This window comes from Myotis lucifugus, unplaced genomic scaffold (assembly GCF_000147115.1).
Source record: "Myotis lucifugus unplaced genomic scaffold, Myoluc2.0 scaffold_0, whole genome shotgun sequence".
NCBI lineage: Eukaryota > Metazoa > Chordata > Mammalia > Chiroptera > Vespertilionidae > Myotis > Myotis lucifugus.
The window spans coordinates 1,161,502-1,177,068 of NW_005871048.1; the positions used below are offsets into that span (position 1 = coordinate 1,161,502).

General features: G+C 45.5%; 1 protein-coding gene across 1 annotated transcript in view; it reads right to left on the reverse strand.

The window, feature by feature from the left end:
• Nucleotides 1-8,031, reverse strand: part of TMEM225B (transmembrane protein 225B) — a 15,347-nt gene extending 7,316 nt beyond the window's left edge. The window contains exons 1-5 of the mRNA XM_006081518.3: nucleotides 7,996-8,031; nucleotides 3,624-3,696; nucleotides 2,992-3,252; nucleotides 1,208-1,354; nucleotides 266-403 (exon numbers count right to left, since the gene is read on the reverse strand). Of these exons, the coding sequence (XP_006081580.1) occupies nucleotides 266-403; nucleotides 1,208-1,354; nucleotides 2,992-3,252; nucleotides 3,624-3,696; nucleotides 7,996-8,031 (655 nt within the window). The remainder of the gene's footprint in view (nucleotides 1-265; nucleotides 404-1,207; nucleotides 1,355-2,991; nucleotides 3,253-3,623; nucleotides 3,697-7,995) is intronic.
• Nucleotides 8,032-15,567: the final 7,536 nt, after the last annotated feature.

Consider the following 15,567-nt stretch of genomic DNA (forward strand, 5'->3'; position numbering starts at 1 on the left):
AGAACTTTCTATGACAATGGACATTTCTGTATCTTTACCATCCAGCAAGGTAGCCACTAGACACCGAATAACGTGGTTATTGAGTATTTGGAATGTGTCTAGTATGACTGAGGCACAGAATTTTTAATGTTACTTCATTTTAATTAATTAAAGTTAAATAGCACATGTAGTTAGTGATTGCCATTTTGAACAGCGCAGCTCTAGAGCAAGGCTCCTGAATCCAGACCGAGGGCAGGGAGAGGGGCACCAGTTCCAGGACACTCACCAGCCACTATGAACAGAAGGATACCAAAGCCCAGGACATAGTAAGGCCACTGCACGGAGAACTGGGGCGGGCGGGGCTGCATCCTCAGACTCTGGATCTCCAGGGCGTGCAGCAGCAAGGCCAGGAAAGCACAAGCCCCTGCAGGGTCACAGGGAAGTCCGCTTAATCTCCTCCTGCGGTTCTGCCTTCACTCCAGCCTTCCCTCGGACTTAATTAGACAGAGCCATGTGGCTCCTACACGGAGGCTCCTTTCTCTTGCTGGCACACCTTGCCCTCTCAGAGCCAATAACTTCCACCCCACATACCTGTCTTGCCCTCTTTCCCAACTCATCTCAAAGCCCATGTGCCTCTCCTCCCTAATCAGAAATCCTTTTCCTGGGTACCCTCCGTGCTCATGACCTCAGCTGACTCAGCCTGGGCCCTCTGGGCGTGATGCTTTGGATGAAACTCAACCTGATTCTCCCACCATAAGCCTTCCAGCCCCTTCATCTCATGGCAGGGGAAGGCCTTGGTCAACCTTTTAATGTCAGAGGTTCCAAAGGACAGAGATAGCCCCTTCCATTCATTCATCTAAGAAACATTTATATTTTATTTATATCATATATTTCAATTACATTAGAATTCTATTCTAGACTCTAGGCCAGTCACTGGGATAGAGATTATGGTAAAAGGCCACCAGACAAATGACCCCAATCAATGTGGCAAGGACTATGCTAGCTGGAAGTATGAAGAACTGAAAAGCCCCAAAGAAAGGGGTCATAAATACAGAGGGGGCAGGTATGAGGGTGGGCTACTTCATAGAGAAGCCAACAAAAGAGAGGGGCCTTCAAATCCTCTCTCCTAACACCGCAGAGACCACTCCCCTCCCCCTTAACTTCCCCACCTGCCTTTGGAGCCCTCCCCAGACCCTCCCCATGGCCTGCCTGCCTGCCTGCTCCACACCTGTGAAGAAGCTGATGGAGGCTGATAAAAAAGTTTGCTTCCAGGTCCTTGGAAAGAGCTGAGATGCAAAAGACACCATGGTGAGGGTGGTGAGGAAAGACAAGACGACTGCAAACAGCAGGAAAACTCGGCCGAGGATGATGTAAACTGCAGGGGAGGGAGAGTGGGCAAGTGCTGGGCACCCTGACCCCAAAGGGCAGAGCCCACGAAGCCCCCCAGATCCTTGGCAGGGATGGCCCCTGGAGCTCCCCAATATGTGGTCTGGGACCAAGGTTCTGACCCTGCCACTTTGGCCCCAAGAATGCTCTGGCCCCATTTTGTTCCCCATGACATGGAAGTAAACAAACAAAAAAATTTAGATGGACAAATGGTGGTTTTTAAAAACAACATAAAATAGCCCGGCCAGGGTGGCTCAGTGGTTGAGCATCAACCCATGAACCAAGAGGTTACTGGTTCGATTCCCAGTCAAGGCACATGCCCAGGCTGTGAGCTTGATCCCCAGAAGGGGCATGCAGAAGGCAGCTGATCGATGTTTCTCTCTCATTGATGTTTCTCTCTATCCCACTGCCTTCCTAAAATCATTTTTTTTTAAAAAAAGTATTAAAATAAAACCCTGGTGATAAAATTTGTTACACAAGGAAACATGAGGAATCACATCTGTATTGATCACACTGTACAAGTCACTGGTGGAAAGTCAAGATGTTCTGAACGCTGCAGGAAACCCCTATAATTATCCCGGTTAATAGAAGTAATGAAACAGACCCGAAATAACAGAGCCAGAGTCTTAAAGACAGGGTGTCTATTCTCCTACTGTTGGCATGATTCAGACCCATGTTAAAATGAGTTTGTATCCATTCCTGAGCATGCAGAAATGGACAGCTGGGGGTAGAACAAAGAGACAAAGGTAGTGTTGAAGACCCAGAGTTCTAGAATCTACCCTTGGGTTAAAACAGTGCTTCTAAACCAGAGACAACCCCCACCCCCCATGGGAGATATTTGGCAATGCCAAGAAGTAATTTTGTTTGCCACAACTAATGTAGGGAGGATTCTACTGGTATCTAGTGGGTAGAAGAGGGGCAGGAGTGTTATTAACCTGTAAGAAACAGGGGAGCCCCCACATCAAAGATTACCCAACCACACACGTCAGTAGTGCCAAGGTTGAGGAACCCTGGATCAAAGAGCTCACACAGTCTGGCCTTTCTTCCCCAAAGTGGCTCTTCTTTCCTAAAATCAGGAGATAATTCCTAGGTCTCCCAGAGTCACCTCTTTTCCAAGACAGACACCATCATGAACTTTCCAAGTTCCTTAAAAAAACATGGTCTCAAGTGCCTCCTTGATAATGTGGTACCCAGGCCTGAGCACAGTATCTGCAAAGCTGCCACCCAGAGATGGACAGGTGTGTGGCCAAGGGGACAAGTGGAGGCTCTGCTCACCAGGCTGCTCCCCCGACTAGGAGTGGTGCCTAAAGGGTGCTGCCTGGATGGGCCAATGGCAGCCTGAGAGGTGGGAGAGCCTCACAGAGGAGGGCAGGATCCCGCCCCCCTTATCACATGTTGGGCCACTCCTTTCCCCAGAAATAAACTTTGTTGCTCCTGACACGTTGGCTCCTGACTCTGGTGTCAGCCTGGCATTATTAACCCCCTCCCAGCCGCCTACTCTCCTTTAACCCCAAAGGAGCGGAGACTCAGAGAAAAATGCCCTTATTATTAAAGCCTGTCGCCTGCCACCCCCAGTTCCTGCAACGGCCCCATCTCTCCCCAGTCCCTGCCTCCATCCCTCCTTACTGGATAAGGGTCGAGGCTTCCAGCACTTGATATGAAAGCAGTTCTCAAACAGGCCACTGTAAAACACTTCACGGGACTCCTCGTTCACAAGGCACACCCAGAAGGGGAAGATGGTGACCAGCAGTATGAGCAGGTAGCCCAGGGCAGTCAAGGCGGGGGCTATGGCCCATGTGAAGCCCTTTATGTTTTTGTCCTCTAAAGTCAGTATCACCTGTGTAAGGGAAAAGTGAGGGCAAGAGGTGGGCGCACATACTCCCAATACTCATGTGGTACAAGGAGAGAGCATCTAAGGAAATGCGAGCACATATGTGAGGCTCAGTGAATGCTGATTTCTTTGCCTCAATAAACTTAACAGTCTTGCAGACCTCTTCAGTGGACCTAAAATAACAGACCTTTTCTGCCACTGACTCACTGGATGACCTTAGGCATGTAGGGTCCCCTTTCCCACCTCTGTAAAATGAGGAGGTTGGACTACGCTGTCCGCAATCTCTCCTAGCTCTAAAGTTCTAACCATTCAATTGTTATTACCCACAGAAGAACCTCTCCAACGCCCTCTTCAGTCAGCTGTTTGCCTTTTGAGATTTCAGAATGAGGACCAGGGGGAGGTAAGACCAGGTCTGAAGTGCCCTTACTCAGTGACTGGCCCTTTTGCTTCAGGACGCTGGGTTTAGATGGGAAGGGGTCCACCTGGCCAGGAGGAGCCATCTGCAGAAAAATGAGCAGATCATATGCACAGAGCAAGTTTTGCAAATAGTTTAAAAGTCTCAGAGACCTTCCTGAAGCCCCAGGTATCCTCTAGGCCTGGAGGTCAGGCCCTTAGTTAAGGATCCCTCATATCTTCTCCTTGACCACCACCTGTCATTAAAGATGCCTTCTTTTGCCCTGCTGGTGTGGCTCCGTGGTTGAGCGTTGTCGACCTATGAACCAGGAAGTCATGGTGAGATTCCCAGTCAGGGTACATGCCAGGGTTTCAGGCTCCATCCCCAGTGTGGGGTGTGCAAGAGGCAGATGATCAATGATTCTCTCTCATCGTTAATGTTTCTATCTCTCTCCCTTTCTCTCTGAAATCAATAAAAAAATATTTTTTTTAAAAAAAGATGCCTTCTTTTGAATGAGCACCTGAGATGTAGACGATAAGAACTGGCTGGACTTGGCTTTAGAAGCCCTCGACTGTCATCCCTGCTCTATCACTTGCCAGCTGTGTAACTTCGTGAAACTTGCTAAAACTCTCAGGAGTTTGGGTCTCCCATTTGGAAGAGGGAGGATACAATGCCCAGTGGGTCACTGGGAGAGCCAAATGAAATACTGCGTACTGAAGGGTCAAGCACAGTGCTGGGACTCAAGTGCTTGGTTAAAGGGGGAGGGGGAGTAGGGGAAGGGGATGGGCTTCTTCTAAAATTCAAATATTCCTGTTGAAAAGGGGGCTAGTGGCCATTCACAGTCTAAGGGAAAATGTATTCAACTAGTCTGCGTTCTTCTCTGCCTTTGCCAAGCCTGGCAGCCCTGAGGAATGAGTTTTCCCCAAGGTGGAGAGGAACATGTGGAGGAAGGAGAGGAGTTGAGTAGGAGCTCGTGGTGCTGCAGGGAGGGCAGGCCTGGTCAGAATGTATCCAGATAGCACTGTGATGACCCTGCCCACTTGGTAGTGCAGAAGGGAGGCATCAGGAGGTGAGAGAGACACATGACAAGGGAGATGAGGGGCACCCTAAGACAACAGAACAGCTCTTCTTTCCGAGTCATGCCCATAGCCAGGCCCAGAGACTCCTGTATAAGCCAGGCAGTGCTTGGCAGCACCAAGGATTCAAGCTGTGCATGATGGCTACTGAAGACAGGGTCCTCGGAGTGAAGGTGCTGCTCTTACCTCTCTGCATCCTGTGCAAGCACCCTTGCTCATGCTCATGCATCAGGGCCTCTCCATGGTCCTCAATACAGACACCCCTCACTGCAGCTGGGACCAGGAGTGTCTTTGAGGCTTTGAGAACTGTTGATCACTATAGAAAACAAGTAAGCCCTGACCAGTTTGGCTCAGTGGATAGAGTGTCGGCCTGTGGACTGAAGGATCCCAGGTTTGATTCTGGTCAAGGGCATGTACCTTGGTTGAGGGCACATCCCCAGTAGGGGGTGTGCAGGAGGCAGCTGATCGATGTTTCTCTCTCATTGATGTTTCTAACTCTCTATCCCTCTCCCTTCATCTCTGTAAAAAAAAAAATCAAAAAATATATATATTTTTTAAAAAAGAAAACAAGTCTAAAGGCAGAGGACAGAGGTGTGGGTGCCTTCCCAGCCTTCCCACCCAACTATGCTGTTTATAAATGTTTAATGCTTTGGAAACATTCTAACGTGCTTTCTCCTCCTTTCTGTCACTTACCAGTTTCTCTTCTCCCCACCTGAAAAATTGGATCCTTCCCTCTCTCCAAAGCTACCCTTTTGATCTCCCTTCCACCCTTCAGGTCTACTGATGAGTCGCCTGAACTTCAGGGCCTCAGTTCCCTTTGCTTTACAATTATGAAATAGGTGGAACCAGAGTGTGCTGAGTCCCAGCTATAAAAGTCTCCAGGTAGGAGTCATGGCTACATATTGACCCCCATGTTCTGGATGGGATGGAGTACCCTGGACATTTTCAACTGATGGTCTGTACCCCTTCCTGTCTATTCCCAAAAACCTCAACTTGTCTAAAACTGACCTGAGCATTGTCCCTATTTCAGTCATCCTCTCCATCGCCCACACTATAGCCAGGAGCTCATGCTGGCTTCTCCCTTTCTCTCATGCTCCCAGCTCATCAACCTTCCTTGTCTTCTCAGTTTTCACAAAATTTCCCAACCATGCACCCTTCCTGGCCCCACACCCCTTGTGTCTCCCTCTAGTCCTGGAACACCTCCCCCCAAGCATCTGCAGCTTCCATGCCTGGGGTCCTTCCCTGAGGGTGCCCTCTCTGCTCCTCCAGACCTTCTCAATCCCACCTCTCCTGCAAAGCTCAGCTTGATCCTGTCTGTCCACTCCATGTAGACCTCCCAGCTACCAACCATTATCCATTCCCTCCACAAAAATTAACTGTGCACTTACTGGACGCCCCATGCCCATTTTAGGTCAATGGGAACAATACAGGAGGGGGTGGGGGGGGAGGCCAGGAATTTGCAGGCTCTTGGTAACTACTGCAGAGAGAAACAAATAAACACATTATATTGACACAGTACTTTCCTCTCCCCAGCCTGAGGTTACCACAGGCCACCCAGTGTTCCACCTCCTGTCTGCACTCCCCACCCCACGCAACCCCTCTTCTACCCCCAACCTTGCTCTCCAGTGAGGTGGGCCTTGTTCACCTTTCTCTGAGGATAGGCCAGGGTTCCGCGTGCATGTGAACAGCCCTTAGTGCTGAGATTGGACAAATATGCAATTTTGGAAATGCACTGATATAGGCCAGACTCGACCACTGACATTTTAATATAGAGGGGATTTGTAGAGCCCTTTGTACTGGTGAAGAAACAGAGAGCAGGGGAGCAGGCTCCACTGGCCCAGGATCCCACAGTTAGTCGGTGAGGACCAGGGACCAGAAAAACACCTAGCTGCCTCTCCCACTTCACCAGCCCCTACTGGCCAGCAGTTCAGCTCAGTGATTTACAAATGTGAAATTTAATGGAACCCGAGATTTTCTCTAATAGCTATGTTCGTGTGCATGTGTGAGAAAGGGAGAGAGAATAGCAGAAGGATGGCCATTTTTTATTTTGTAAGGGCATACCAAAAAAAAAAACCCTGTCATCTACTATCATTGACTGTTTTAATCATTTTAAAAGGACCTCAGGCCCTAGCCAGATTGGCTCAGTGGATTGAGCATCAGCCTGCAGACTGAAGGGTCCCAGGTTTATTCCAGTCAAGGGCACACGCCCTGGTTGTAGGCTCGATGCCCGGTAGGGGGCGTGCAGGAGGCAGCCAATCAATGATTCTCTCTCATCATTGATGTTTCTATCTCTCTCTCCCTCTCCCTTCCTCTCAGAAATCAATAAAAATATATTTAAAAAATAAATAAAAGGACCTCAGACACTGGAAGCAGAAGAGCTTCGTACTCCTCCGTGTAGCGGTCAAGCGGAAAGAAGTTAACTAGAAGAGGACGCTCTGCCAGGAGAAGGCGTGAGCCTGCAAGCGGGCCGCGTCGGAACAAAGTCTTGCAAGCGAGACTTATTGTTCCAAGGCAGAACTTTCCTTGACGTGATGAATAGTCCATGAGGGCATAGAAAGTTCAGGGGAGGGTGCACTGCTGCAGGTGGAAAGAGTCTTTGTATAATATAGGAAATTAATAGTATAATGTATAACTTAGCTTTGATGATTTCATAAAGCATGTTTGTTAATCATTGTCACTTGCTGTACCCCATTGTTAATCATTGTCACTTGCTGTACTCCATTGTTATTTGCTGTGTTCACCCCCAATAAAAGCCATGAGGCATCAGAGGATCTTTGCTATTCTCCTGAGCGAGCGGTAGCCCTCTGCTTCTCCGTATCCTGTCGTCCGACTCATCTCTGCGCCTCCGTTCACCAAGAACATCAATACCTCCGTGAGGCCAGGAACAGCATCTGAGAACCACGGGCTTGGGGAGAGGATCCTCAATCCGGGCTCCCTCTGGGAGTCTCCCTGAAACAGCCTGAGTGCAGCCCGGTCACCTCCCCAGGCCCTGTGCACCCCCAGAGACACCTGGAAACTGCTGAGGGGTAAAGAGGTGGGCGCATAAAGGAAACCTGGGTTGGAAGAGGGAAGAGACCAGGTGGGAACCGTATGGACCTTGGGGAGGAAGGCCTTTCCTCCCGCTGTCAACCTTCCTCTGCCCAGACCTTCCGTGACCCCAAAGTCAGTGACATTTTCCAGACCCAAAGATGGGCCCCAACCAGGCCATCCACCCCCAGACACCACCCTGTGGGTCTCAACAGCTGAACGAGTTATGTTTAGCCCTGGGGAGCAGAGGGTGTCTTCTGCGTGTCTGCCCCCTCCCCACCCGTGAAGCTACTTCCACTCACCCTCCACCGGTTCCCCTTCCTCTTCTGGGCCACCATCGGGGTCTCCCTGTCTCGGGGCTGGGCTTCCCTCCTTCCCTCCAGGGGGTCCCAGAGCAGTGGGACCAACCCCCGCCCTGCCCCCGCCCCTACCCCGACGCTCGTCTGCCCCTTGGGCTCGAGGTCCAGGCTTCCGTTGGCCCCCAGGCCCGCGCAGGTAAGCTTGGTCTCCGGGCAGACTTACTCCTCTCAGATCCCCAGAATAGACCTAATACTGTACAACCTAAGTAGGGGTACTTTGGAACTTCTTTTAATGATTAAAATATTCATGGTAAATAAGGGCTCAAACTTTTTTTCCCTTTTATTTTATCAATCAATTAGATATCACACTATTCATTGCTTTGCAAACCTTTTCCTCGATAATTACATGATGTTGAAGCTTTGCCTTAGGTTATAATGGAATTTTTGTTAAAGGAGTTTGAACAGTAGCTTTTTTCTAATAGGAAATCGTGAAAATTACTATTGTCTTTAAAAAAAAACAGCTATAAGTTCACTATTTTTTCCATCCAAATATGAAACAAATATGTATTTCTCATAAGGATAGTAAGTATGTGTGTCGCTAGGATTCAGTCAGAGAAGCAGAGCCAGGAAGATACACACACACCTGGCTCATCTGCTGATTCGGGCCAGTGAGGTGAGTCAGCAGATCAGCAATGAGTATGCGTTACAAAATAACTGCTGATTTTCTTCTGGCCTCCGAATCTCCCACGTCTGTAGCCCATATGAACTGAAGTATACAAAAAAAGGAATTCTGGAAAATGCAGTTTAAGCTACCCAAGCTGACACATAACAAAGTCATGACACGTCATACTGAGAAATTATTTGGCTTAGAAAACCTGCACATTTATTTTATTTTAGTTTTATTTTTTTATTGATTTCAGAGAGGAAGGGAGAAGGAGAGAGAGAGAAACATCAATGACGAGAGAGAATCATTGATTGGCTGCCTCCTGTATGCCCCCTACTGGGGATCTAGCCTGCAACCCAACCTGGGCAAGTGCCCTTAACAGGAATTGAATATGGGACCCTTCAGTCCACGGGCTGATACTCTATCCACTGAGCCAAACTAGCTGGGGCAACCTGCACATTTATTAAGTGTATTTGTGTCACATTAAACAAAGAGGTTCAGTAGTCTGCAGGACATTGAGGAGTGATATATTGTCTCAAGAAAACCCAAAGCCATTTCTATCTACAGTTACAACAAACAGGACAGATGAGATACAAGAAAAGCTATTGGGTTCAAGCATCACATATCACTTTCCTGATCTAGGAGTCTGAATCCCAAACTCCCTGATTCTTTCTTCCCTGGAATAGTCCTAACTCATTCCATTTTCAGCAGATGACTAGAGATTTGAAAAGCAACCCGTAGAACCTGCCTCTGATGGAGATCCTCAGATCAAATGAAACTAGTACTAAGGTTCCACTTTAGTCATCAGCTTTAGTGCTGCATTGTGCCCCTTTTGTGCCCTTCTCTGACACACAGCTAGGTGTTTTCCCATATCCATCATTCCTCCAAAGTGAACCTGCTGAATAAGGCAGGAACTGAATTTAAAGGTTTTCATACACTAAACACAACTATGAGATCTGTCCACTATGTGGACTTTCAGGTCTTAATATAAATAAAAGCTGAACTAGGACTGAAGGCTGTCCACACCCACTACACCCCAGGGTGAGTTCTCCGATGTTCAATAGGAGCTGAACTCCAACCAAAGGTGATACCACCTTCATTTCATTCACAGTTTCTCACTTGTATGAATTTCCAGATGATCAATAAGGTATGAATTATGCTTGAAGGTTTTCCCACATTCTTTAAATTCAGAGGTTTGACCCACTCTGCGTCTTCTGATGCTGAATGAGGTGAGAGTTTCCACATTCACTACATTCATAGGGTCTCTCTCCAGTGTGAATTCTGTGATATTTAATAAGGCATCAACTTCTACTAAAAGATTTCCCACACTCATTTTAATTGTAAGGAGTCTCCCCAGAATCATTGATTGGCTGCCCCCCTGCATGCCCCCTACTGGGGATCGAGCCCGAAACCTGGGCATGTGCCCTTGACCAGAATCGAACCTGGGACCCTTCAGTCCACAGGCTCTAGCCACTGAGCCAAAATGGCTGAACACCTTATGATGTTCAATAAGGTGTGACTTATGACTGTACGTTTTCCCACAGTTATTGCATTCATATGGTCTCTCTTTGGTATGAACTTGCTGATGTTCTATTAGATTTGAGCTCTGACTAAAGGCCTTACCACATTCAGTATATTAATAGGGTATTTCCCTAGTATAGATTCTCTGATGTCAAATAAGACTTGAACTCCAACCAAAAACTTTTCCACATTCATTACACACATAAGACATCTCACCTGTTTGAATTATCTGATGCTGGATAAGGTGTGAGCTGCTCTGGAAGGTTTTCCCACACCCACTACATTATAGGGTTTCTCTTCAACATGTATTCTCTTTGATGTTGAATAAGGTTTGAACTATGGCCAACGGCTTTTCCACATTCATGATACTCATAATATATTTCTCTTGTGTGTGGATTTTTTTCATGCTGAATAAGGTATGAGCCCTAGCCGGTTTGTCTCAGTGGATAGAGCATCGGCCCACGAATTGAAGGGTCCCAGGTTCGATTCCAGTCAAGGGCATGTACCTGGGTTGCAGGCTCCAGCCTCCACCCTGGTCAGGGCGTGTATGGGAGGTAACCAATCGATGTGTCTTTCTCACATAGATGTTTCTCTCTCTATGTGTCTCTCTCTCTCTGTCTCTCCCCATCCCTTCCACTCTCTCTAAAAATCAATGGAAAAATATCCTTTGGTAAGGATTAACCAACATAAAAATGCTAATAAGGTATGAGCTCTGCCAGAATAATTTTCTGCATATATTACTGATCTGAGATTTCTCTTCAGTAAGAATTTGTGGCTGTTGGATAAAGTCTGCAATATTTCCAAAGTTTTGTTCATATTCAAGGGCCTGTGTTTGTTTTGTTCACATTCATCTCCTTCATGTAGTTGCATCCCTACTGCAACAGTTTTCTACTTGATAATTAATTGATCCTCAGTCCAGGTCTCTCCATCTGATGGAAAATATAAAAAAGGTAAATGTAACAAGAAAAACTCCTTAAAATTCTGCCCTAGCCATTTTGGCTCAGTGGCTAGAGCCTGTGGACTGAAGGGTCCCAGGTTCGATTCTGGTCAAGGGCACATGCCCAGGTTTCGGGCTCGATCCCCAGTAGGGGGCATGCAGGGGGGCAGCCAATCAATGATTCTCTCATCATTGATGTTTCTATCTCTCTCTCCTCTCCTTTCCTCTCTGAAATAAATAAAAATATATTTTAAAAAAAAAAGAAAAGAAAAACTCCTGGTGGGAAACAGGGTGATCAAAGTTTTACAAAAGTATTTGATGCAAAAATGTAGGAAAAATGGCCCTGCAATATGAGGAAAAGATTGATACAAATTGAGCAGCTTTGGAGAAAGTGGTGGGGAAGCTAAAGTTAGGATTTATATAGGAAGTAGCCAACCAAACAGACATAGTGGGATCAACAGAAAAGAAAAGCATCGCTTGAGGGAAGTATATGTCAGATCATAGGAAGGGTGATGTTGGAGAATATGTGTAAGGAGGGGCAGGGACTGCAGAGATAAATAAAAGAGGAGAGCCTCACCTCAGGGGGTTCTGTCCACATGGTACCCTGGCCATGGATTGTCTCTGCTGTAACAGAGAAGACTCTCTTCACATAATCAGACACCAACACCTTCCTCACTCCTGTTGAGTCTCTCTTTCTCTACACACAGATGCTGCTGACATGCTCACACATGAACACAGACATACTCAGACCTTATATGCACCTTTATAAATAATACAAATTGGGAGGATTTGATAAAGGTGAGTGGGGGGAAGATTAGGAGGGGATGTTGTTGAAAATATAATGCATAGTATAGAGAAACATTTCCAAATCTATTTCAACTCTGAGAGAATATACAAAAATAAATTATTTACCCTAGCTGCATCGAAGGGAGACATGATAGAAAAACATCTCCCATTTAGTTTAATACAAATAAGTTTTACTTATGAAATAAGTAGGGCTGACTAAGGATAGAGAGGTTGTTTTGCAGCGATACTAGAGAAAGCAGGTCCTCTGCTTAGAGGGATCTTTCTGGAAGAAGATGGTGCTGAGGAATTTCCAATGCAGCATTTCCATCAGCAGTGGAAGCCTAAAACTTATGCAGCCCTGACTTTATTAGGTAATGGTCACTGCCTTTAAGGAATTTAACAATTATTTGTGATATCATCACAGAACCATATTTACACTTATTCTCCACCTCCAGATATCCCCTCTTCCTCTGTGCATGCAATCTGGATACTGGAGGGGGGAGGGCTACACATTTTTTTCTTGTGATGAGAACTTTTAAGGTCTACTCTCTTAGCGATTTTCAAATATACAATATGGTATTGTTAACTATAATCACCATGTTGCACACTATATCCCCAGGACTTATTTCCCTTATAACTGGAAGTTTGTTCCTTTTGACCACCTTTATCCCAATTCCCACAACCACCACCCTCACCTCTGGCAACCACCAATCTGTTCTTATATCTATGAGTTTTGATTTTTTAGATTCCACATATAAGTGAGATCATACATAATTTGTCTTTCTCTGTCTGACTTATTTCACTTAGCATAATGCCCTCAAGTAGCAGAATTTCCTTTTTTTATGGCTGAGTGATAATTCATTGTATATGTATACCACATTTTAAAAATTTATCTTTATTGGTTTTTTAAAAATTTTTTTTTATTGATTTCCGAGAGGAAGGGAGAGGGAGAGAGAGACAGAAACATCAATGATGAGCGAGAATCATTGATTGGCTGCCTCCTGCAAGTCCCACACTAGGGATCGAGCCTGCAACCTGGGCATGTGCCCTGACCAGGAATTGAACACATGACCTTTTAGTTCATAGGTCAACAACCAACCACTGAGCTGGGCAAAATTTATCTTTATTGTTGAAAGTATTAGATGTCCCCTTTTTATGTATACCACATTTTCTTTACCTTAGGTCATTTCCATGTCTTGGCTATTGTAAATAATGCTGCAGTGAACATGGGGGTGCAAATATCTTTTAAAGGTAATGATTTTGTTTCCTTCAGATAAATACCCCAGAGTGGAATTGCTGGATTGTATGGTACTTGTCTTTTTAATTTTCTGAGGAACCTTCATACCATTTTCCATAATGACCATACCAATTTACCACCAACAGTGCCTCACACACCTACCCCAACCAGGGCCAGGGATCAAACCTGTAACCCAGGTATGTGCCTTTGATAGGTGTGCGGGCCAATGCTCTAACCACTGGGAAACATCAGCCTGGGCTAGATATAACCAGTTTTGATGACACAGAAACAGTGTGCTGTGTTGAGAAGTGAATGGCAATTACAAAGATATTAGCAACTAGTGAAGTTTTTTTGTAAGAGATATAACAGTGAAGGGAACAAAGGCAACTGTAGCCCACATCCCTCTACTGCTCAACTAGCCACCAAGTCTGGCAAGTTTCCATGTAAATGTCTCTTGCATCTGTTTCCTTCTTCGTAGCCCAGGTCTTTTCAAAAGCTTCATGAAAGAGGCTGTCCTGCACTGAGTCTTCACACATGGGATCTTGAGACATGTAGGGTCTGATAGGCAGAGAATGTAGGAAACAGCAATGCATGTGAGTAAAAGGACACACATGCACAACAGTGGGCAGTACAGTGACTCCTGCATTACCTGGTGCAGACATGCCATTCTTGCTGGGTTTGTCTTGGGGGAACACTGAGGTAAAACTTTTAAGTTGGGTTGAGGCCACTGTGGAGGACTCATTGCCAGCTTATGAAGTATAGACTAAAAATATGAATAATTTAGTATTTTAGGGAGGTGAATATGGGTACTTGACCTCTTATAAAGACTAGCAGCAAGGAACCTATGGTAAGGGTCTATTCTATCTTCTCTCATCTAAAACCCGACTCCTTTCTTACTCTAAATCAGTGGTTCTCAACCTTCCTAACGCCACGACCCTTTAATACAGTTCTTCATGTTGTGGTGACCCCCAACCATAAAATTATTTTCGTTGCTACTTCATAACTGTAATGTTGCTACTGTTACGAATCGTAATGTAAATATCTGATATGCAGGATGTATTTTCGTTACAAATTGAACATAATTAAAGCATAGTGATTAATCACAAAAACAATATGTAATTATATATGCGTTTTCCGATGGTCTTAGGCGACCCCTGTGAAAGGGTCGTTCGACCCCCAAAGGGGTCGCAACCTACAGGTTGAGAACCGCTGCTCTGAATTCTTTCAAGGACAAACTCAAGACTTTCTAAGGCTTCCTGGGCTCACACTAGTTCACAGGGATCTCCTCTTGTAAACTTCTACATTATTTATTGTTCTATGACCTCTCACAGTTAAGTATTCCAACTCAACTCTAAGCTCGGGGGTGACTAGGGGTTAGGTGGGTTTATTTTCAACTTAGTTTCAACACCTCATAAATAATAATTCAGTAAATACTTGCTAAATAAAGTATTAGCCTAAAAACACCATTAGAACACTGTATGTGTGAAAGAAAATCTCCCCAAACATAAGCCATCTCAAAGTCCATGATGTGCAATATCTAAGCCTTTGTCCTCCAATTAAATAATCAAGTCCACCTTTTTTAATAGCCAGACATATATATACCAGATAATAGTGAGATGGAAGATTGAAATTAAAATACAGATATAGTTTAACTTCATCTTCCATCAGCAGGTTACTAGCTTGTCTATTGTATTACATAGGCAGGCACCCTCTTGCAGTTTATACCTTGAGTGGAAAATGTATCTTCCCTAAAGGTGAAGGAGAGCTCTTTTCCTGGTACTTGGGGTATGGGACATATTTTGCTGGGTTCATTCACTTATTTACCCACACAACATTCACTGAGCTTCTCCAAAGACAAAGCAAGTTAGCAGGTGCTGGAATGATAGCTCTTCAAGACTTAGTGCTATGATAGTGCTCCTGCAGGTTTGTTTTTTTTTTTAATATTTTATTGGTTTTTTACAAAGAGGAAGGGAGAGGGATAGAGAGAAACATCAATGAGAGAAACATTGATCAGCTGCCTCCTGCACACTCCCCACTGGGTGAGGCCATGCCACATGATGACAAAGACCTAGGGCTTTTCATGTGTGATTGAACAAGATCAGCATGAGGACGCTCTATCCACTGAGCCAAACTGGTCAGGGCTGCTCCTGCAGGTTTGCTCGACATAGAGAGGAAACATTAGTTATAGGCTTTGTTTACATGTAATAGAGCTTTAGGAAATAAATAAATAAATAAATAAATAATAAATATCAGTAGTCTTGATAAATAAATACCAGAACAATTCTAAGTGTAAGGTTAATCATGTCCATCTGATATGAGGCCATGGTTAGAAGGACAAAGTTTAGCCCTAGCTGGTTTGGCTCAGTGGATAGAGCATTGACTTGTGGACTGAAGGGTCCCAGGTTCGATTCCGGCCAAGGGCACATGCCT